Genomic DNA, 22,890 nt, shown 5'->3' on the forward strand with positions numbered 1-22,890 from the left:
CTCAAAATGGAGTTAAAAGTGCTTTTTTCCCTCAGTTTTTTTTTTAAACAACAAATATTGGTGTAGATTGGATGCCCACCAAATAAATAAGATCAAAGGAGCCACATTTGCCATTGGTTTGATGGAACCGAGTGGTTTGCTAAGCCAACCTTGGCCAATTTTGCTTCTCTGAAAAAGCTCTGAATCAAGCCTTATTTTCTGAAAAAATAGAGAGTCTGTAAATGTGTTGCATATCTACATTATTGGCTGTAATCATTTGACTAATTCCTATGTGCCACATGCATTTATTTCACCTAGTCTTTATATCAAACTGTAGCTTCAGAGAGGTTAAAGTTAATTGCCCAAAGTCACACAGCAAGCAAGGTGGGACAAGGATTTGAATTTCATATCTCCAGCTAATGCCTCTACATCCAAGGACCATGCATTTTGGACTTAGTTGCCTTTTTCTAGCCTGGGTGGAACTATGCCCCTCCCCATGTTTGTTTGTTTGTTTTTTTTTTTTTTTACAGTACACGGGCCTCTCACTGTTGTGGCCTCTCCCGCTGCGGAGCACAGGCTCTGGATGCACAGGCCCAGCGGCCATGGTTCACGGGCCCAGCCGCTCTGCGGCATGTGGGATCTTCCCGGACCGGGGCACGAACCCACGTCCCCTGCATCAGCAGGCGGACTCCCAACCACTGTGCCAGCAGGGAAGCCCCCTTCCCACTTTTAATTGTAAAACTCTCCCAAAAGATAAGAATCACCTTGGGAGATTGCAAAAAAGAAATCATCTTGGGTGTTTTTAAGAAAGAAAAACAAAAAACCCACATACACAGGTAGGTTCCTGGGCCTCAACTCAGATCTATTGAATAAGCATTTCTGAGGGCCAGGCCTTATCATCTCTCTAACAAGCTCAGCTGGTGCTTATAGTCATCAGGAAAGTTTGGGAAACAGTACGTAATCTCATGGGGCAATCCCATGGTTGATATTCAAAATATTTAATAACCAGGGAAGGACTGGACTCTGCCCAATCAGAAAGGACCCTCGCTGTAGCTGAAGTGGGATCTTAGAGGTCCTCTCATGCCAAACCTTAGTTACTTAGGTATAGGATGTGAGAAAAGCTGGAAGGTCTAAGCAGCATGTCTGGATGATGGGACAAATGGGAAGCTTGGAGCAATAGCTTTTTAACTAAGGGACCTGAAAGTATATTAGTATTTAACTGGTGTGGCTGTACCAGTGAGTACCAGTTGAGTATCAGCCCTGGTAACCTTCATATAAGAAACTGCAAGCAGATGGTAAGGGTTTCTTTTTCTATAAATTCCATGTTTCTCAAAACCTTGAGCCATCTGCCTGTGAATCACAGGGAAGCTCTTTTTAAAAATGCACCTTTGAGGGCTTCCCTGGTGGCGCAGTGGTTGAGAGTCCGCCTGCTGATGCAGGGGACACGGGCACGTGCCCCGGTCTGGGAGGATCCCACATGCCGCGGAGCGGCTGGTCCCCTGAGCCATGGCCGCTGAGCCTGCACGTCCGGAGCCTGTACTCTGCAATGGGAGAGGCCACAACAGTGAGAGGCCCGCGTACCGCAAAAAAAAACAAAAACAAACAAAAAAAAATGCACCTTTGATACCACTACACACCTATGAGAATGGCGGAAATCCAAAACACTGACAAGACCAAACGCTGGTGAGGATGTAGAGCAACTGGAACTCTCATTCATTGCTGGTGGGGGTGCAAAGTGGTACAGCCACTTTGGAAAACAGTTTGGCAGTTTCTTACAAAACTAAACGTACTCTCACCATACGATCCAGCAATCATGCTTCTTGGTATTTAACCAAATGAGTTCAAAACATATGTCCACACTAAACCCTGCATATGGATGTTTATAGCAGCTTTGTTCGTAATTGCCAAAACTTGGAAGCAACCAAGATGTCCTTTAGGAGGTAAATGGAGAGACAAACTGTGGTACATCCATACAATGGAATATTATTTGGCATTAAGAAGAAATGAACTACCAAGCTATGAAAAGACATAGAGGAAACTAAAATGCATATTACTAAGTGAAAAAAGCCAGTCTGAAAAGACTACATACTGTATGATTCCAACTATATGGCGGTTTGGAAAAGGCAAAACTAGAGACAACAAAAAGATCGGTAGTTGCCCGGAGTTAAAGAGGAGGGAAGAACAAAAGATTTTTAGGGCAGTGAAAGAATTCTGTATGACACTACAATGGCGGATGCAGGTCATTACACATTTGTCTAAACCCAATGAATGTACAAAACCAAGAGGGACTGTAAACTATGGTCTTTGGGGTTAGACCGAGTTACTCACTGAAAGAACCAGAGTGTATACATTTCCTTCCTCAGTCCTGGTTCCCCTCATGGCTAGGCTAATCATCCCCTTATGCCTGTAGTTTCAAAAAGCACCTTTTCTGTGAAGCATTCCCTGATTCAGCTAGCCAGGACTGATTTCTCCTTCCCCTAATTTTAGAACTTAGTGACTATTTTATTGCCTCTTCCCGCCCCCCCCAACCCCGTTCGTGTCTTTTTCACTTCCTGTAGCATATCAAGGCAGCTTTAATGTAGTGGTGAGGGGCACAGCCAGATGGCCTGGGTTCAAATTCCATTTTGGCCACTTGTTGGTGTCACCTTGGGGCGTCCCCTAACCTGTCTTCCCAGACTTCCTCATCTGTAACTATGGGGGAATTAAGAGGGCCCATCTCATATGAAGCTTCAGTTAGAGCGCAGCAAGTTGTGTTATTCTTTTTCCACTTTCCCTACTCCTGTGGAGGGAGACAGTGTAGGGCAGTGGACAAGCTCTGCAACCTGACAGATCTTTGATTTTGACCTTGGAAAAATTAACCTTTTCAAACCATAATTTCCTCATTTGTAAAATGAAAGTAAAAATGCCCACCTTTTAATGTAATTCTGAGGGTGAAAAATATCACCCCTGACTCTGTCGGCACGAATATCCCTTTTATGCTGTCACTCACGCTGCCGTAAACACGAGTGTGTGAATGAATGAATTATGTATTGTCTTGCAGCACAGAGGGAATCTTTGAGGGTAAGATACAAATCTGTTGTGAACCTAATTTTTACATCTTAGAACTTCCATCTGGTCCTGTCTATTTTGAAGCAGAGCCTGAAAGGAGGAACTAAAGCATTGAGGGATTCAGTTAGTTCTAATACCAAAATTGTACACGAATTTACAGATATGTAGAAGCTTACAGAGTCATTGTGGTACATGGCAAGGGTGAGCTTTAGATCCCCTTAAAAAATTCAAAAGTTTTACCACTTCTGATGGTCTTAAGTTTAAACACTGTTAAGAATAGAACTTACAATGATTTTGAAAGATCCTGGCTTCTTTGATGCTAAAATGGGAATTGTATTCTCTGAGATCTACTTCCCATTGCCAGCTCACTAAGCAATTGCTCACATTCTCTCTTTTCACTTTATTATATTTAAAGACATTTTAAATATTTGGGTGAATCATTCTTCTTGGTAATTAGATGTAGTGATTACTCTTATATTCCAAGGTATTACATTTCTTTTATACACCTCAACATCATCATTTTCAGTAATGACCTAGTATTTAACAATGGTTTCACAAAGATTCTGGATCCCTGAAGCCAAGAGATGGTGAACCTGTCAGGTGATGGGGATGGAGGACCTAAAATCTCCTTATTCTGCCTCTATTTTAAAATTGAATCATCCAAGATGAGAAAATAGAAAAGACGAAAAACTGAAAAACAGCCTCAACAGAGAGAAAACTGTATAGGGTTTCTCAACATCTTGTAATAGTTCTTTGAATTGAGATAGCAGTTTTCAGTCTGAGCTGATAGATCCTTTGGGATTTAAAGAACTAGATATTAGGCTGTGGTTTCCCCCAGGAGGCAATGGCTCATCCTGGGAATAGCCCGGAAGAAGCAGTGTCAGGAAGTGGAGAGTGAGCAGGACTGTGAAATCCTAGTTCCAGCTCTGAGGCCCTGAGCAAAAGCAAAGAGAGGGAAGGAACTCTGTGCTGTCATAGTCTGGTCTAAGGATCCTGTTGGGATCTACTGAGCATCTACAGAATCCTTTTCCCTGAAAAATGGAGCATAAACAGAATCTGCTACAGTTCAAAGCTGCTGACAACTTCTGAAGGTCAAAGAGGTCACCATTCTGGTGTTAGGGCTGGGAGTCATGTGCTCAGAGAAGATCTTGGAGGGGCTTAGGAGGCACCAAGCTGAATTTTTCCCACTCTTTCTCTTTCCCTCCTGCAGATCTGGTTAGTTAGGTTGTAGGCATCTGTTACTATGATATCCAGAGTGCTGAGGCTCAAACAAGAGATTTCTCTCTCCCATGTCTAGGTGTTGGTTGTTGGTCCACGGAGGGGAGGTGACTGTGCTCCACAAGATCATCTAGGGACCCAGGCTCCTTCCATCTTGTTGCTCTACTAGCTCTCAGTTTGTCGTTTCCATGTGGTTGACGCTAGTTACTGCCATGTCCATATGGTGGTGAGGAAGAGAACAGTCAATTTCTTTTTAAGGAAGTGACCCAGAAATCGCACACATCATTTCCCCTCTCGTTCCCTCGGCAAAAAAAAAAAAAAAAATCTTAGTCTCATGATCACCTCTAGCTGCAAGGCAAGCAGGGAAATGAAGTTTCTAGCAGGATAAAGGCTAAAATGTGGCAGGAGGGGTTCCAGTTCTAAAAGGAAGAAAGGGGAACGCGTTGGCAGTCTTAGTTACAGATCTCGTTCCTTATTCAGGCAATGGCCTTCTAATTCTGCTGTCACATCCCTTAGGGGGCCTCCGATTCCTCTCAGAAGCTACATAAAGGGGAACAGAGAAGCTGTGGGGTTGAACATTCAGGCTCCAAACCTCTCCTCAACGACTTCACCTTGATTTTGCTTGTTTTATGCAAGTAAAATGCATGTGGATTTTCACATCAATTTCTTTTAAAGAAAGATTTCTGGGGCTACATTATCTCTGAAAACCTCTGCAGTAAGCACTTTTTATAATACTCTGCATTACCCATTACTGGCACTGTTCTCCCTCTACCTTATCACCTCTCTCCCTTCCTGGGTGTCTCTGGGTCGCTGTTTATAAGGAATGCATTTATGTGCCTGTGTGAGTCCCCAGGCTCATTTACTCACTCAAGCTCTACGGCAGGTGAGCGACCTCATTTTTGCTTCTGGATTTCTTGAAAGGCAGTATTTTTTTTCCTCATCCTCTTCTCCTCCAGCTCTACTTTGGAGGGGCCTCTGCCTCCTCCAGGGCTCAAGGTCTCCCTCCTCGACTAAAATTACTGCTGTCACAGAGATCTTCTCTAACTCCCAGCTAAAGCCTGTTTTAAACTCTACAGAAAGAACCATTATGTCATTGTTTACCATCCAACGCTATGACCCAAATCAATGCCAAGCAATGGCTTTGGGATGTCAGTTCCCAAGTTGGTGGGTATACATCACCCATTTACCTCCAGTTATCTGGTTACCTTGTTAGGGTAAAGGGTTCTGCTATTTTAGTAATGATACCTTGAAATTGCTTAGTGCTTTACAGTTTCCACGGCTTACCCCCTGCCCCCACATGGAGCATCTCATTTGATTCTAACAAGCACCTGGAAGGTAGGAATTTTCATCGTTCTCAGTTTAAAGATGAGGATACAGGTGATAAAAGGTCAAGGGACCTAGCCCAAGACCACACAACTGCTAAGTGGCAGAATCAGGATTTGAACTCAGTTCTTTCAGAATCGCCCTTCAGGTACATAAACTCTTGGTAATATGGACTGTAGAGAGGATGAAACATGCTGTTGAACGTTTCTTTCATGGTCCTTGCTTCATAGGAAGGGCTCAAAGTAAATGTTAGTTTTCCTTCCTCCAGTTTCATACCTGATACCTTTGTAAGGTGGCCTCACTTACATCATTTTGTACACTCTTATAGCTCTGGAAGTGGGCAGGGTGGGCATGCTTATGTGCATTATGCAGATGTCAATACAGAGGTGAAAACAGGAAGTGACTCTACCGTTGTCACATAATTAACAACATAATCTGCAGCTTAGTGTACTCCCTTTCCATGAGCTGCATCACGGAAAGCGGGATAGTAATGCATTTATTTTAAAAGTTGATATTCAATCTTCAGATGTTAACAAAGTCCTGGTAGAGACAGGATAAGATTTGAACAACTGATATCATTTCCTGAAACCAGAATAGTGGCCAAATCATATGAACTGGGCAAACTTACTTGATTTCTACCAGAAATGGACTGACTGGTAGGTGTGAGCTTCTCGTGTCCTTTAGGAAAGGCCTGACTCTAGACACTCTGAAGTTTCCTTCATTCATTTGTGCACTGATTTATTCATACATTCAGATAAGCAGTGTTTAGATAAGTAGACAAAGACGGGGAGACAAATGCTGAGTGTCACCCTTAGCTGGTTCTCAGGTGCTGCGTGGGACTAATTCAGTTTTCCGATAAGCCCACCCAATGAGTACCTCCTCTGTGTGAGTCACCAGTGGGCTACAAACCTCGGTCCCCGCACTTCAGTTTCTTACCCTTGATTACAAGGAAAAAGACACATACACACAGACCTAATACAACCAGAATGTGACTTGATCATAGAAGAGAGAGAAATAAAATTGTCCTGAGAGCACAGAGGACGATGAGAGTAATTCCAATGAGAAAATCTGGGGAAAGCTTCATGGAAGAGGAGCCATATTAAGAAGGAACATGAGGGGCTCCCCTGGTGGCGCAGTGGTTAAGAATCCGCCTGCCAATGCAGAAGACACGGGTTCAAGCCCTGGTCCGGGAAGATCTCACATGCCACACAGCAGCTAAGCCCATGCGCCACAACTACTAAGCCTGCTCTCTAGAGCCCGCGAGCCACAACTACTGGGCCCGTGTACCACAACTACTGAAGCCTGAGTGCCTAGAGCCTGTGCTCTGCAACAAGAGAAGCCACTGCAATGAGAAGCCCACACACCGCAGCGAAGCCCCTGCTTGCCGCAACTAGAGAAAGCCCGCGTGCAGCAACGAAGACCCAAAGCAGCCATAAATTAAAAAAAAAAAAAAAGGAACACGAGCAAAGGCTCAGAAGGGAAAATGCAAGGGATAGTCAGAAAATCTCAATGTTCCACGTTGTTTCAAAGTATTGGATTGGCCAAAAATTTCGTTTGGATTTTTTGGTAAGATCTTATGAGAGAACCCGAACGAACTTTTTTTTTTTTTTTTTGCGGTACATGGGCCTCTCACTGTTGTGGCCTCTCCCGTTGCGGAGCACAGGCTCCGGACGCGCAGGCTCAGCGGCCATGGCTCACGGGCCCAGCTGCTCTGTGGCATGTGGGATCTTCCCGGACCGGGGCACGAACCCGTTTCCCCTGCATCGGCAGGCGGACTCTCAACCACTGCGCCACCAGGGAAGCCCCCGAATGAACTTTTTGACCAACCCAATAGTTTTGGCTAGAGGACATTAATACAGAAGGTGAGTTGTGGTCCATTTCAGGAATTTTGACGTGGGGCTAACAAGTCACCCTAGGGGGGTAGGACTTCTCTTGGAGGCAGCAGGGAGTAGGGAGTGATAGGAGCTGAGAAGGCTCTAAGACAGAGACCAGTCACAATCACTTCCTTCCGTAGGGTGGAATTGGGGGCAGGGAGTGACGAGGAGGGACCTGATACAATGAATGAGCACAGCGCCCCTTCTTCTATCCCCTTCCCTGTTTGCTGATGCTCCAATCCCGTCGCTCTCCAACCTCCTCATGGCCTTCATTCTTCACTCTGCAGCCCTCTTCACACCCTCTACAGCCTTTTGCACGGACTTCTTTCTCTTCCTCCTGGTTCTTCTTCCTTATCACCATTTATTCTTTCCTTCCTTTTTTCGCTTCTCTCTTTTCCATGAGTACATTTCAGACCTTTTTAAAAAACCTCTATCTCAGATACCCTGCTTGTCTTGCTACAGATGACCTCAGCCTGTATTATAAAGGGCATGGAATGGGAGTGGCGGTTGGGAAAGATGTTGTGAACATTTTTGCCACTTTTAAACTTCCTGTAAAGTAGGTCGAGTTACCCTTAGCTTCCGGATGAGGGAACTGAGGCACAGAGAGGCCAAGTAGCCTTCCTAAGCTAGTCTTTAGCAGCGTCAGGAATCTAAACAAGGTATTTATGACTTAGTCTCATACTAGGTCTTCCTACCATTTTAGACTGTTTCCTCTGAGTTAATTTTCTATGTGCCCAGAGAGTAAGTCTAGGCATAGAGGGGTGGGAAGCTTAGTTACAAGCAAAACAGTAGGATTATGAATAGTAGCCTCAAGTAATAGCTGCATGATGCCTCTAAATGTGGCTAATGGTGCTGCAAGCTCTAGAAGCCTCTTCAGTGGCAGTGAAACTGGAGGAATTTTGCTGGTGGCATTGTAAATCAGAGCAACTATTTTGGAGAGCAGTATGGTAGGATGTACCCAAAGCTACAACATTGATCATGGCTTTTGACTAAGTAATACCACACCTTGGAATTTATCCTAAGGACTTGTTTGAAAATGAAAAGATGCTAAATGCATAAAAAATCACATTTTAAAAAAGGAAACATAATAAGGTATGTTCCCTGATAACAATAATGATCATTATGAAGATTTTAGGGCAAAGTGGGAATAGATTTACGATAGGTTAGGCGTAAATGAAAAAGTAGCTCACATGTTATATGTACTTGATCACAAGTCTCTACAAAGGTATACATTTCATCCAATCAGAAAAGAACATAAGGATAGAAATAGTAAGAGGCTAGTGTGTTTATGGATGACTTTTTTTCTTCCCCAAATTGTCTTTGGTGTGCTGTGGTTTTCATAATGAAAGCATATGGAAGAGAACTAAGGGATTAAGGTTTGCTCGGAGCTGTTGAGACCAGCTTAGTTTTCCCTTTCCACACTGGATGTTGACAAACTCTAGAAAATGCCCTAGACCTTGGGAGCTTTTAGGGCAGAGCCAGGTTCCACAGAGCCTATATCCCACACCTTTTATTCTTCTTGTATTCTGAATGCCTCTGGGAAAATCTCCTATGATGTGCATTCACAGGCAGCATTTTCAGACACTCTGGACTGTTGCTTTTAAGAAACTACCTCCCGCTCATAATCTTTTCACTAAGTTTCCTGCACAAAGTGTATGTGTGTGTGTGTGTGTGTGTGTGTGTGTGAGAGAGAGAGAGAGAGAGAGAGAGAGATGTGTGTGTGTATGTGTGTTGTGTGTCGTTCTGTTTTGTGTTTGGAGACTTCAACCTACCACTGTTTATTCTTTCAGTCTCAGCTGAGGGATAATGTAGAACAAATTCTTTTTTGGGGTTTCTTGGTCCATGGAGAGGCTTCAGGGAATCCATGAATGCCTTACTACTGAGTAGAAAATTTTATGTGAAATATATGTTTCTGTGGAGAAAGTATCTGTCATTTAATAGTTTTCTCTAAGAGCTCTTTGAGCCTTTAAGTTTAAGAGAACGGACCTGGAGTCATCACGGCAAGGACAAAAAGAGCTGCCTAGTCTGGAAGAGGAAGGAGATGGAAGTTTAAGAACCAGATATCTGGAGCATCTCTGGTTGCTGGTGGTGGGGAAGCAGCATCTGTGCTCCATGTGCTTTCTCCAACTCTTCTCTCATTTTCTTCTTAAACTTGAAGTTGATTTTTATAGCTGAACTTTCTGAATATGAGGGTGACAGCCCAGAAGTTCAAATCATTCTGTGGCTCCCAACACTTTCTGCTCTCTCAGCTTGTAACAGAATGTAACAGAAGGATTTATAGCTATTACTCCATAGAATATGGTGCATGATGAGGTCATCCTCACATGAGAAAAAAAATCCTTCATAATTTACCTTCAAATCTGGGTTTGAGTAAGTGCTGGGAGGCCTGACTCTGCCATGGTGTGAAATGGATTCCCAGGAAGGGGTATGGCTCAGTTGTCTGACCTTTATGGCATATTTAAATACATATTACGGTGTTCCTGGTAGTAAATAATATAGCTAAGGTTATGCACAGAGGAGAGCTGAGGGAAACATTCTCAGCAAAGCTGTGGGCTGCCCTGGCAGGGAGACAGGCACTTGGCTTTGAACTGGAATTTGGAGTCTGGGTGGGAGAGTGACAGCAAATATTTTCCACATGGGTGCCAGTTACTTTGGCACTGAAAAAACTAAGACACCCAAGGCAGAAGAATTTGGTTCTATTGATTCAGGGTATGTTCTGCTTTTGTGAGGTGGTGGAGGATGTGAGAGTGGATGTTCATTTATTTATTTATCCATTTGTCAAGCATTTACTTAGCACACACTGTGTGCTGGGCACTATTTTAGGTGATGAGGTTGTAAAGATATGGCCTCTGCCTTCAACTAGCTAACAGTAAAGATGGGTGTAAATGAATAATGATAATGATATGATAATGTGCAATTCAGTAGAAGCATATGTCGAATGCAGAGATAGCATATAAGAGGGACTGATTGGAGGGAGTGACTGACTCTGTACAGGGGGCTCAGGGAGAGCTGGAAAGTATGGAGGTAAAATATGACTTGGTTCGTTTTTTCATTTCAGAAGAAGTTATTCTTAAGAAATGTGCGGAATCTCATGAGATAAATGGGAATTTACATATATTTCACATAAGGTTTTCTTTTTTTATTGGGGTATAGTTGTTTTATACTGTTGTGTTAGTTTATACGGTACAGCGAAGTGGAGCTCCCTGTGCTATACAGTAGGTTCTCATTAGTTATATGTTTTATACACAGAAGTGTATATGTGTCAATCCCAATCTCCCAATTCATCCCACTTCTCCTTTCCGCCCTTGGTGTCCATACATTTGTTCTCTACATCTGTGTCTCTATTTCTGCCTTGCAAACAGGTTCATTTTTCTAGATTCCACATATATGCGGTAATATATTTGTTTTTCTCTTTCTGACTTACTTCACTCTGTATGACAGTCTCTAGGTCCATCCATGTCTCTACAAATAACCCCATTTCGTACCTTTTTATGGCTGAGTAATATTCCTTTGTATATATGTACCGCATCTTCCTTATCCATTCGTCTGTCCATGGGCATTTAGGTTTCTTCCATGACCTGGCTATTGTAAATAGTGCCACAGTGAACATTGGGGTGCATGTGTCTTTTTGAGTTATGGTTTTTTCTGGGTATATGTCCAGTAGTAGGATTGCTGGGTCATATGGTAATTCTTTTCAGTTTTTTAAGGAACCTCCATACTGTTCTCCATAGTGGCTGCATCTATTTACATTCCCACCAACAGTGCAAGAGGGTTTCCTTTTCTCCACACCCTTTCCAGCATTTATTGTTTGTAGATTTTTTGATGATGGACATTCTGACTGGTGTGAGGTGATACCTCATTGTAGTTTTGATTTACATTTCTCTAATAATTAGTGATGTTGAGCATCTTTTCATTGTCCTTCTTGGCCATCTGTATGTCTTCTCAGAGAAATGTCTATTTAGGCCTTCTGCCCATTTTTTGATTTTTTTTTTTATATTGAGCTGCATGAGCTGTTTGTATATTTTGGAGATTGATCCTTTGTCCATTGATTCATTTGCAAATATTTTCTCCCATTCTGAGGGTTGTCTTTTCATCTTGTTTAATGGTTTCCTTTGCTGTGCAAAAACTTTGAAGTTTCATTAGGTCCCATTTGTTTAGTTTTGTTTTTCTTTCTATTACTGTAGAAGGTGGGTCAAAAAAGATCTTGCTGTGATCTATGTATGACTTGGGTTTTGAAGGATGAATAGGAGTTCACCTGTAATAGATGGTGGGATAGAACATTCCAGTTGGAGGAAAAAGCATTTGTAAGGCCTGGAGGCAAGAGAGAGAATTAGGCATGGGTGAAGATGGTTTGCTGTTGCCTTCATATAAGCGAAATGGTGGGAACACTCAGTAGATGAAAAGACTGAGGCCCAGCAGAAATGGGCACCACATGGTGTATTATTAAAGAAAATAAACATTTACTGAACACTTACTTTACACCAGATCTTCTATTAAGCACCTAGATACATTATCTCATTTAATCTACACAGCAACTCTCTGAAGCAGGTACTAGCATTATCTTCATTTTACAGTCAAGGAAACAGAGGCTCAGAGAAGTAAAGTGACTTGTCAAAGGTCATACAGCAGAAATGGATTGATGGTAACTTGGAAAAGTGTTTGTGATAAAGACTGAGAGAAATAAATGGATTTGAGAAGTATTTAGGTGGCAAAATCAGCAGAACTTAATGGTGCATTGGATATAGAAGAGTGTGGGGAGGGCAAGGAAGGATTTGAGGATGACTTCTAGATTTTTGTCACATGTAATGGGAAGGAGAGTCATGACAATCACAGCATCCTAAAGGTTCTGGGAGAGAGAGTGTGAGTTGAGTTTTAAGTGTGCTGAGTTTTCAATATCTTTAAAATATACAAATAGAGATTTAAAAGCTGAAATGAAAGTCCATTTGTCATTCATCTCCCAACACTTAGTGGCTTAAGAGAACATTTAATTGGTTTAGGATTCTGTGAGTTGGCAGGTTGGGCTGGTCAGCTGTTCTGGTCTTGGCTGGGCTTCCTCATGCATCTGCTGTCATGCCTGTGTCAGCTGGGTGGCTCTGCTCCTGGGCAGGTGGCTGGCCACGAGTCTCATGCTGCGACAGGTAACCCAGGGTGTTCTCATGGGGGTTAGCCAAGCTTCTAGAGGAGCAAGTAGAAACATGTGATGCCTCTGGAGGCCTGGGCCCAGGACTGGAGTGCCTTTCTTCTGCCATGTTCTTGTTGGGCAAGACAAGTCACAAGCCACCCCAGATGCAGAGGCTGGAGCAGCAGACCCTGACTCTTGATGGGAGAAGCTGCAAGTTTCGACTGGAAATGAACCTGGGTACAGGGAGGTGTGACAGTTGGGGCCATTGCTGCAGGCAGTTGGCCACACGTGTGTTCTCCAAGAAAGCAGGGCTCCTTTACAGTTTCAGAGCACATCCTCACTCCTCCACCTTCTAGCTCTCACTCATGTCTTGCCCATTCTGATGTAATAAGGGTTATCCGGGTATCTGTTGCGGGGCTGCTAGTCTGCTGGCTGCTGGGATACAGAAGTGAATAAAGCACAGTCCCAGCACTTGAGGTTGAGGAAAGTGGTGGTCCCGTTAGTGGTGAAGGCGAAGTTACTCTGTGCGTCCCACAGTTTCCCCGGTGTCCTTTATCTGACGTCCTCCTGATGTAACCACCGTTGAAGCCTCAGCCCTCTGGGACAGGGGCTGCTTCCTGTAGGTGTGCAGGAAATGTGTCACCCACCAGTGGGATGGGCTATTTCTGAACACGCTTCAGACAGAAAGCATGTTCTCCTATAAGCAGAGCCATATGCCACATCTTGAATGTTAAAATTTAGCCACCACTGAATCATCTAGAGATGAAATAAAGGTTTGAGTTTTTTAAAGCAGAAATAAAAGCCTTTCATCTCTATTTTTATAACTGTCTTCTGATTACAAAAGAAATAGGAGTATCTATCATAAGAAATTTGAAAGTCTGAAAACATATGAAGGAAATAAAAATCACCTATCGCACACGGATGATTATATCAACATACATGCGATTGGCAGGACCGCCTAGGTCCGGGGAAGGAATTTGCTGACGTACTCAACGTACTTGTAACTGTTTCCAAGGTTTTCTCGGGCTCGGGTGGTGTCGCGGCTGCTGGTCCTGGGAGCCAAGGCAACGGTGATCTTCCCAGCTCTCCCACGGCTTCGGGGACCCAGCAACAGTTATGGCTCCGGTGTCTGGCTCCCGCAGCTCGGAGTGGGAGGCCTCGGGCTCCGGGGTGAAGCGTCGCAGTTCGTCGAAGAGCCGTAAGCCCAGCAGATCCTCTCGCTTCCCGCGGGGCCGCGGCTCTCGCTCGCACTCTTGCTCTCAGTCCGGGGACCGGAATGGCCTTAGCCATCAACTGAGTGGCCCCAGCCATGGCTCCCGAAACCAGTCCTACCGCTCCCGCTCGCGGTCACGCTCTCGAGAGCGGCCCTCCGCGCCGCGGGGCGCCCCTTTCGCTTCTGCCTCCTCGTCCGCCTATTATGGCGGCTACTCACGCCCCTACGGGAGCGACAAGCCATGGCCTAGCCTCCTGGACAAGGAGGGGGAAGAGAGCCTGCGGCAGAAGAGATTAAGTGAGAGACAGAGGATTGGAGAATTGGGAGCTCCTGAAGTATGGGGACTTTCTCCAAAGAATCCAGAACCAGACTCTGATGAACATACACCAGTAGAGAAAGAAGAGCCAAAGAAAAGCACCACTTCAGCTTCTACTTCAGAAGAAGAAAAGAAGAAGAAGAAGAAGAAGTCTAGTCATTCAAAAGAAAGGTCCAAGAAAAGGAGGAAGAAAAAATCATCTAAAAGAAAACACAAGAAGTATTCTGATGATAGTGACAGTGACTCTGATTCTGAAACAGACTCCAGTGATGAAGATACAAAAAGGAGAGCAAAGAAAGCCAAGAAAAAGGAAAAGAAGAAGAAACGCAGATCGAAGAAATATAAGAAAAATAAGTCTAAGAAGAGCAGAAAAGATTCCAGTGATTCAAGTTCTAAAGAGTCCCAAGAAGAGTTTCTGGAGAATCCCTGGAAGGATCGATCAAAGCCTGAAGAACCCTCAGATTTGATTGGCCCAGAGGCTCCCAAAACACTTGCCTCTCAAGATGATAAACCTTTGAACTATGGCCATGCTTTGTTACCTGGTGAAGGTGCAGCCATGGCTGAATATGTAAAAGCTGGAAAACGTATCCCACGAAGAGGTGAAATTGGCTTGACAAGTGAAGAAATTGCATCATTTGAATGCTTGGGTTACATAATGAGTGGTAGCAGGCATCGCCGAATGGAGGCTGTGCGACTGCGAAAAGAGAACCAGATCTATAATGCTGATGAGAAGAGAGCCCTTGCATACTTTAACCAAGGAGAGAGACGAAAGAGAGAAAACAAGATTCTGGCCAGTTTTCGAGAGATGGTATACAGAAAAACTAAAGGGAAAGAAGACAAATAAGGATTTTCGGATTGTTCATCAGACTTTTTTTTTTTTAATTTTTATTGTTTTGCGGTACGCGGGCCTCTCACCCCTGTGGCCTCTCCCGCCGCGGAGCACTGCATTGGCAGGCGGACTCCAAACCACTGCGCCACTAGGGAAGCCCTCATCAGACATTTTTAACAACAAAAAAGAAAGTTTGGGTTCCATATATACACACAAAAAGATTATCATAATCTGAAAAAGCTTTACAGTGCTACTGTGCCTTCTATTTAATTCTTTCAGTCCTGCTATAAAAAGCTGCTTATTGATGTAACTTTAGCAAGCTCTTTGGGTTATTTTGGATTGACCAAAACAACCTTCTGGTTTAAAAATCCAAATTATGAATGAAACTCTACTGTGTTGAGGGAGGTGGCATTGAGAGAAGGTGCTGGTGAGGTGAGAAACTGCTCTCACACACGGGACAGTGCTCCCATTAGCTCTACATGGTGCCCACTCCCCAACCCGTACCAACTGAACTTGGGAGAAATTATCATTCCTCTATGTTGAAGGTGTTATAAATGGACTTGATAGAAACACACAGGAGGCCACTTTTGTTAACAAAATGAAGGGATGGCTGAAAAAAGCAAATCTGGAGTTTGAAGGTTTACTTGTATATTACAGTATTATTGTCAGCTCTGGAAGTAATGTGTTTTGATTTTAGTCCCTACCTCCACCCCAAAACCAACAAACAAACCAAAAAGCAAACTAACCCACAGACTTGTTGAATTGAAAACGTGAACATTAGTTTTAAAATTCTTAATAGGCTAATTAAAAATGGTTATTTCAAATATAAAATATTGGGAAGTCTCCTGTTGTGCCAATGTTAGTACATTATTTCCATCTGAGCTGTGTTTAGATCATTATTTGAATACTAGAAATGCATGGGAGTCAACAATGATCAGGAGTTTAATAAGGAAAAATATGAGTCATTGTTTTCATTGTTTTAACTTGGTTGCTTCATTAGGATGAAGCTAAAATGACGTTAAACGTTTTTAAAGTCTGTCCTTTGTAATAAGGGGATTTCATTTTAAGCATTGTTAAACTTTTCAGTTTATTTTTTACATCTGTCATTCAGTTTAATCTGTAACTTCATATAGAACCCCTCACTTTCTCACGTTTTTATGGCTACTGTTGGCTTTTAAGTTTGGGGGAAATGGAAAACTCTGGGACTGTGAGATCGTGATCTTTTTCCTTCCCTCCTTTTGTTAAAGTTTAGTTGTTAGGACATACTAGCAAAGGGGGAGGGGATAGTAGAAGTTTTGGCTGTTTTTGTTAAGGTTGTTTTGAGCTGCATTATTATGTGCCTAGGATAAATTTAAATTATCTGAGTGATGGGGAATTTCTGACTTTGCTGTTATAAAATGCCCCCTCTCCTTATAATAAAGTTTTAAAAAAAAACATACATGCACATTAATTTTGTAAAATTAGGTTAATACTTTGTATAAAAATTTTAATTTAACATTGTCATTATGCAGAATATACATATATACATATATATTTTCAAAATGTTTGTTAGTATTACGTATACTGTTTTATAGATTGTATTTTACACTTGACACTATACAATGACGCGTTGTATTCAGTATTATAAAATAAGGATGTGGAGATATGATTTTATCTTATCATATGGAAGTATCACCATTTAATTAACCATTTCTCTATTGTGGGGTATATGTGTTATTTTGGAGGGTTTGCTACTATAAATAATGCTGTTATGTCCTTGCTGGTGCCCAAATCACTGTGGGCATATGATTATTTACTCTGGATATAGTCTTAGAAGTGGAAATACTGGGCTGGAGGGTATAAGCATTTTTTTAAAGATTTCCAGTAGATACTGAGAAATTGCTTTGCAGAAAAATGCTATAGCAGTTATAATCTCATTCTTTGAATTTTCTTTGACTCAAAACCTATCTGGGTGGCTATTGTGGAAACTCTCCCAGCAAGCATTTGTTCATTGTTTCCATCATTCAGTGATTCATTCATTTATTCAGTAAACATTTATAGAGAGATAAAGTACCCAGAGGGAATAAACATGTCTAAGGTACTTACACAACTTTATGCATTTGTCAAAACTCATAGAACTGTATACCAAAATAAGTTAATTGTCCTGTATGTAAACTTAAAAAGTAAATTTATTTATTTATTTTATTTTTTGTTTTTTTTTTACATCTTTATTCGAGTATAATTGCTTTACAATGGTGTGTTAGTTTCTGCTTTATAACAAAGTGAATCAGTTATACATATACATATATCCCCATATCTCCTCCCTCTTGCGTCTCCCTCCCTCTCACCCTCCCTATCCCACCCCTCTAGGTAGTCACAAAGCACCGAGCTGATCTCCCTGTGCTATGCAGCTGCTTCCCACTAGCTATCTATTTTACGTTTGGTAGTGTATATATGTCCATTCCACTCTCTCACTTCGTCCCAGCTTACCCTTCCCCCTCCCTGCGTCCTCAAGTCCATTCTCTAGTAGGTCTGCATCTTAAAAAGTAAATTTAAAAGTGACTAAGGCATGCCCGTAGCTCCAAGGAACTTAAAATCCAGTGAAAAAGATAAGACATGCACACAATAATTACAACACAAGACAACATATTAAGATACCATATAGGAGGGGAAAATATGCATTGGTATATTTTGTGCCCTAGGAACTTGGCCAGGTGATTTACACATTCATTCATTTGTTCATTTCCTGGGAATACAAAGATGAAGAGCCAGAATGCCTGTTCTCAAAGAGACCCCAGCAGCACGGGAGTCAGAGCTGCGGTTACTACCAACTTGATAATCGTAATAATAGATGCATATGTAAGAGGAAAGAGTCCGCCTGGGGGAGTTGAGGTTGGTTTCTGAGAAGAGAGATGTTTTGATATAAGACATGAAGGAAAAATAGTGCTTTGCCTCATTTACTCCTCACAAGTGCCTGGAAAGGCAGGGGCCTCGTGCTTGGTCTGCAGAGGAAGAAACTGAGGCTTACGGGGGTTCAGTAACTGGCCCGAGGTCACCCAGCTCAAAAGCGGAGTCACAGCATCCACCTAGATCTGTGCTTGCTGTCCTAGTCACTGGATCCCTGGAGAGGGACTGCGAGTTAGGCTGAGCCTTATGGAATAGGGAGGAGGGAGACCTGGCATGACCGAAGCGCAGCATCTCCTGGGAAGAGCCTTGGAAGTAGGGAGTCAGGTGGGAGACCAGAGGTTCATTTGGGGAGTGGTGCAGGGAGGTGATGGGGAGCCGGATATCAGAGGGCCTTGCGTTCTAAACTAAGGGCTCTGGACCTTAGTTGGTTGGTAGAGAAGCCATTGATATCTTGAGAACAAGGGAGTTGCCCGCCGAGAGGTGTGCATCAGAAAGGATTAATCTGAGAGTGACACCTTCAAGGATTGGGTGAGGGGTAGATGGAGACTCCCAGTTTCCCTTGGAGAGTTGTCCTGCTTCCAAAGATAGCATTTACCTGTTAAAGAAAGGAAACCGGTGCAGAGAGCCCAGTGCTCAGTTCCTGACTAGTTAGGCCCGTCCATAGTTATTCCAGGATTTTATTTGCTCTAGCAGTTCTTTTACTGATTCAGTCAAAATAGTAGAAAAAGCTCTGACCTAGATTTTGTTATATTATTTCAGTTAAAATAGCAAATAAACAAAACCTCACTGACTCAAATATTATTTCCTTTCTACTTTCTGTCTGCACTCCCAACTTGCAATTCCAAAAATAAAAGCTTTGTTTTCTTAAATAATAACAACATCCAATGTTGAAATACTCCAGTGAGTGATGAGGTGGTACTAGTACAGTGGGATGGGAAAGATAGGGCCCCGAGAGACCCAGCCCCCAACAAAGTCTGTTCTGGTTGGAACCACGTTTCTCTCTTTGATGGTCCAGCTGAAGCTCAGGCCAGTGGGTGGTCTGTGGCAGGGGCTGGGTGAGGGGGTAGCAGGGCAACGCTGTGGTGCTCCCCGGGAATCAGCTGGAAAAGGGGAGCAGGCAGAGCCTCCGAGGGGATAAGCAGAGTAGTACTTGGAGGAAGTGTGGGCCATTTCCACCTCCATTTCCTTGTTGATGAGGGTGTAATAGGTGGGTGGTGGGTATCTGAATTTTATGTATGTATGTATGTATCTACAGAAAGAAGAGCCCGTCTCTTTCTTTTCTATAGAACCATGGTTTCCTCCACCTCTAACTCCAAGACACCAATCCTTGGTCTTTAGCTCCAAAATCATCCTTGGGATAGTTTTCTTTTTCTGGGTCCTACAAGGCCCCTGCCTGCTTCACCACCTTCCCAACTCCATCTCATTTATCTGCCACCCTCCAGCCTCACTGACTTTCTTTTGGGTTCCTATTCCAAGGTATTTTCAGCCTCAGGGTCTTCACCACTGTTCCCTGTGAGTGCAGTGATTTTCCTTCTTTTCTTCTTCAGATGGCCAGCTACTTCTCATGATTCATTCACCATTTAGAAAGAACATTTCTGATCCCCCAGTGTGAAAGATATCCTCTTTATCAGAGAACATCTTTACAATTTGTAGTTATATATTCATTTCTTTGACAGGGACAACGTATTTTATGTACTAATATATATGTATGTATATTTTATGTACATATGCTATATATTATATGTGTATATATTGTACACACCTGGCTCAGTGGCTGGAGCATAGAAGAGGCTTCATTAATATTTATCAAATGATTCAACCTGAGGCATCCCATTTCTGTGGCCTTATCAGCTCATTTCCAGGATAAATTGGGTGTGAGCACATCACACATCCCAGGAGTAGGGAGGCTTTCCTCTCTTTGGGGTTGGGTACATTGGTCCTTTCCGTACCCCTTGGTCTCTCTCCATGGGTGGAGCTGATGGCTGTAAATGAGAATATTCCACTGAAGATGCTCTGGGTTGGGAGAAATTTCATTAAAGATGAATAATTCATCTCTGAAGCAAAATTAGTAACCAGGACAACAGCATTTTGATGGGTTTGTTGAGAAGGTATTTTTCTTCTATCGTTGTCATGAACATTTTGGAAATTCTAAAAGCTGTTTCTTCCAGCAGGAAAACAGCTGTCTCACTATCAAGGTATATTTGGGGGAGTCAGTTTTTTTTTTCTTTCTTGGTTTCTATAAGTAGTTTAGGAAAACTCAAGATGTTTTTTTTCACTCTATTCCAGAGTAACTTTGCAACTTTACCAGGTAGGAATTGGTATGTGTTCTCTGCCATCTTAATCATGTAACACTCCACTAGAATCTCTCTTGTCTGAATAGCTTCCAAGTTGCTGGTTCCTCACTGCAGTGGGAGTAGTGGTGTTTTGAGTTTTGTGGTGTCTTGGGGAAGTGGATTCTGCTTTCCTTTTATGTTGGAGATGGTATTCAGAAAGTTACCTCTCTCCCTAGCTGCAGTGAGCTGGGTCACTTGCCCTTGCTGTATTCCTTCCCGCTCATCTTCCTGCCCTCCTTTCTCATTCTAAGGATATACACTACCCAAAATAACCGATTGAGACCCTCCTCAAAAACCAGGCTTTGGGGATGACCCAGCCTCAGCTGCCTCTAACTCAAACCCTGTGTTTGAGATCTATTTGTTCTTGATCATCATGCCTCTGCCTTTGCAGGTATTCTTCCCTTTGCCTGGAATTCTGCCCTCATCCTATTCCTCTGCCAACCCCTCTCTCCATATCTTCCTCTCCTTAATCATCCTCTGAGACTCAACCCAGGTATTACTCCTCCTCCTGGAAGCCTGACCTGACTGTCCTCCTCTGTTCACTGACAGCATCTCCTGCTAAATAACCTCCATCAAAGGCACTGTCTTTCGATTACTGTTGTGTGTTCATGTATGTAACTCACTAAATGTGAAACACTCTGGAGGAGGGCAGGATCGGGTCTAATTTATCTATCACTAGGGCATATACTAGATGCTACTTATTAATTAATGGATATGGAGAACATTTTATTTGCTTCAAGATGTGCCAAAATACAGCACAGCAAGTTGATTATTTGTACTTAGCTCCTAGTTTTAAGTCTCCCAGCATTATTATAGCTGTAAATACAGTTGATAATTATGATCCTTCCTTTTCTCTTTCTCTTCATCATCAAATCCTAATTGAGCTCCAGTCTGTGAATGAAAACTTGTAAGATGCTCTCTGTGGGTATACTTGGAAGAAGAGGGAAGACCCAGTCCTTATTCACAAAAAGCTTGCAGTCTGAAAGAGGAGGCAGGACAGACAAACAGTACTAATAGAAGAAGGATAAGTGTACCTGATTATTGCTAGTGTGTCAGCTAAGCCACAGGGATTAATAATAGCTAACCATAGTAGCAAAGAACAATTGGGAAGTCGGTCACTGGGGATCCTGGAGCATAACATTCTTGGACACACTTAACTATAAATAAATAAAGATTTGAAATTGAGATTCAGAGTAGATTCATCTTGATCCTAATTATCTGTTTAAAAATGTTATTCTGTCTGATTGTCACTTCTGGCCATATATAAAGGAGAATATGTTGGCATTTCCACAATTACATATTAGACACACATTTTTTTAGGTAGGTCTCAGGCTAAGTCAATACATAAGACAAAAATAATTTTTCATTACGCATATACCTTCATAGGATATAATGTCATTAATACCAAACACCAGCTTATCAGTGGATATACATATTTACATATAGCTATAATCATGAACACACTTTTTGGTCTAATTTATAACTTAAGTATGTTTCTACATTTTCCCCCTGTATTAAAATAGACCATGTAGTTTCAGGTTTTTTTTAAATTAATTAATTAATTAATTTACTTATTTTTGGCTGCATTAGGTCTTTGTTGCTGCGTGCGGGCTTTCTCTAGTTGTGTCGAGGGGGGGTTGCTCTTCGTTGTGGTGCGCGGGCTTCTCATTGCGGTGGCCTCTCTTGTTGTGGAGCACGGGCTCTAGGTGCACCGGCTTCAGTAGTTGTGGCACGCAGGCTCAGTAGTTGTGGCCCATGGGTTCTAGAGCGTAGGCTCAGTAGTTGTGACGCATGGGCTTCGTTGCTCTGAGGCATGTGGGATCTTCCTGAACCAGGGCTCGAACCCGTGTCCCCTGCATTGGCAGGCGGATTCCCAACCACTGTGCCACCAGGGAAGTCCTCAGTTTTTAATTTGTAGTAACAATGTGGAATCCATCATAGAATATGCTACTTATTGCTTGCATATGTCTGTGCTGTTGGGTATTTAGGTTGATTGTTTTTTGTTTTTTGTTTTCCTGTGACGGAGAGCAGTGTTATGAACATTTCCATACAAGTAGCTTTTTTCTTTTTTCTTTTTGAATGAGTTGCTCGGAATATAAGAGTATATTACCCGAAGTGGAATTAGCAGGTTTATGGGCATAAATAGCTTTGTCATTTGGCAAGAATGCTCTCTGGCAGGCCTGGGCCAGCGTACAGTATTCCCAGGAGGATATGAGGATATCCATTTCTTTAGAATATTCTTACACTTCATAACTTCAAAATTAATTTTCACTAATTCAGATGGTATCCCAGCATTTCAGAAACGAGTTAATGTGCTTTTCTAGAATTCTGCTGAAGATGGTCTGCTGGGCACTTGATCTTCTTCCCTTATACACCACCTGTTCTTTGCTTTCAGGCATCTCTATTTCTCTCTGGTGCCTGTAAGCACGGCCTCTGGTCTTGGACCACCAGTGGTTATCCTTTGCAATATAAGGAAAAACAACCAAGCTTCATTACTTTGCTAGTAGTTTTTCTTGTTCTTGTATTTGCTCTTTCCCTGACAGCATGTTTTCACATTACAGAAATGACAGCTACCCCAGGTCCACTCAAGCGCAGGGAGTTTGTGAGCTTAGTGGATTCTCAGCTGTGCCCATGGAGCTAGGCAGGACCTGGCTTCTGCTCAGGTCACCTTCCAGAGCCACCAGAGAATTTTAAACACCACGCTGAGTTGAGGAGAGAGCAACAGCCTTGAGGTCCTGCATGGACTTGA

The 22,890-nt window shown here is 42.7% G+C and overlaps 2 protein-coding genes across 2 annotated transcripts in view; both read left to right on the forward strand.

Moving 5' to 3' along the window:
* SORCS3 (sortilin related VPS10 domain containing receptor 3) overlaps positions 1–22,890 on the forward strand; it is a gene marked incomplete at both ends in the record, with an annotated part of 605,319 nt that overhangs the window by 139,772 nt on the left and 442,657 nt on the right. The window lies entirely within an intron of this gene.
* On the forward strand, positions 13,681–14,937 carry LOC307062361 (NF-kappa-B-activating protein-like; the record flags this gene model as incomplete). The annotated part of the gene is made up of 1 exon (XM_079718075.1): positions 13,681–14,937. The coding sequence occupies one exon, from the start codon at positions 13,681–13,683 to the stop codon at positions 14,935–14,937; it is 1,257 nt and encodes a 418-aa protein (XP_079574201.1).

This window comes from Hyperoodon ampullatus (genome assembly GCF_949752795.1).
Source record: "Hyperoodon ampullatus genome assembly, chromosome: 1".
Taxonomy (NCBI): Eukaryota; Metazoa; Chordata; class Mammalia; order Artiodactyla; family Ziphiidae; genus Hyperoodon; species Hyperoodon ampullatus.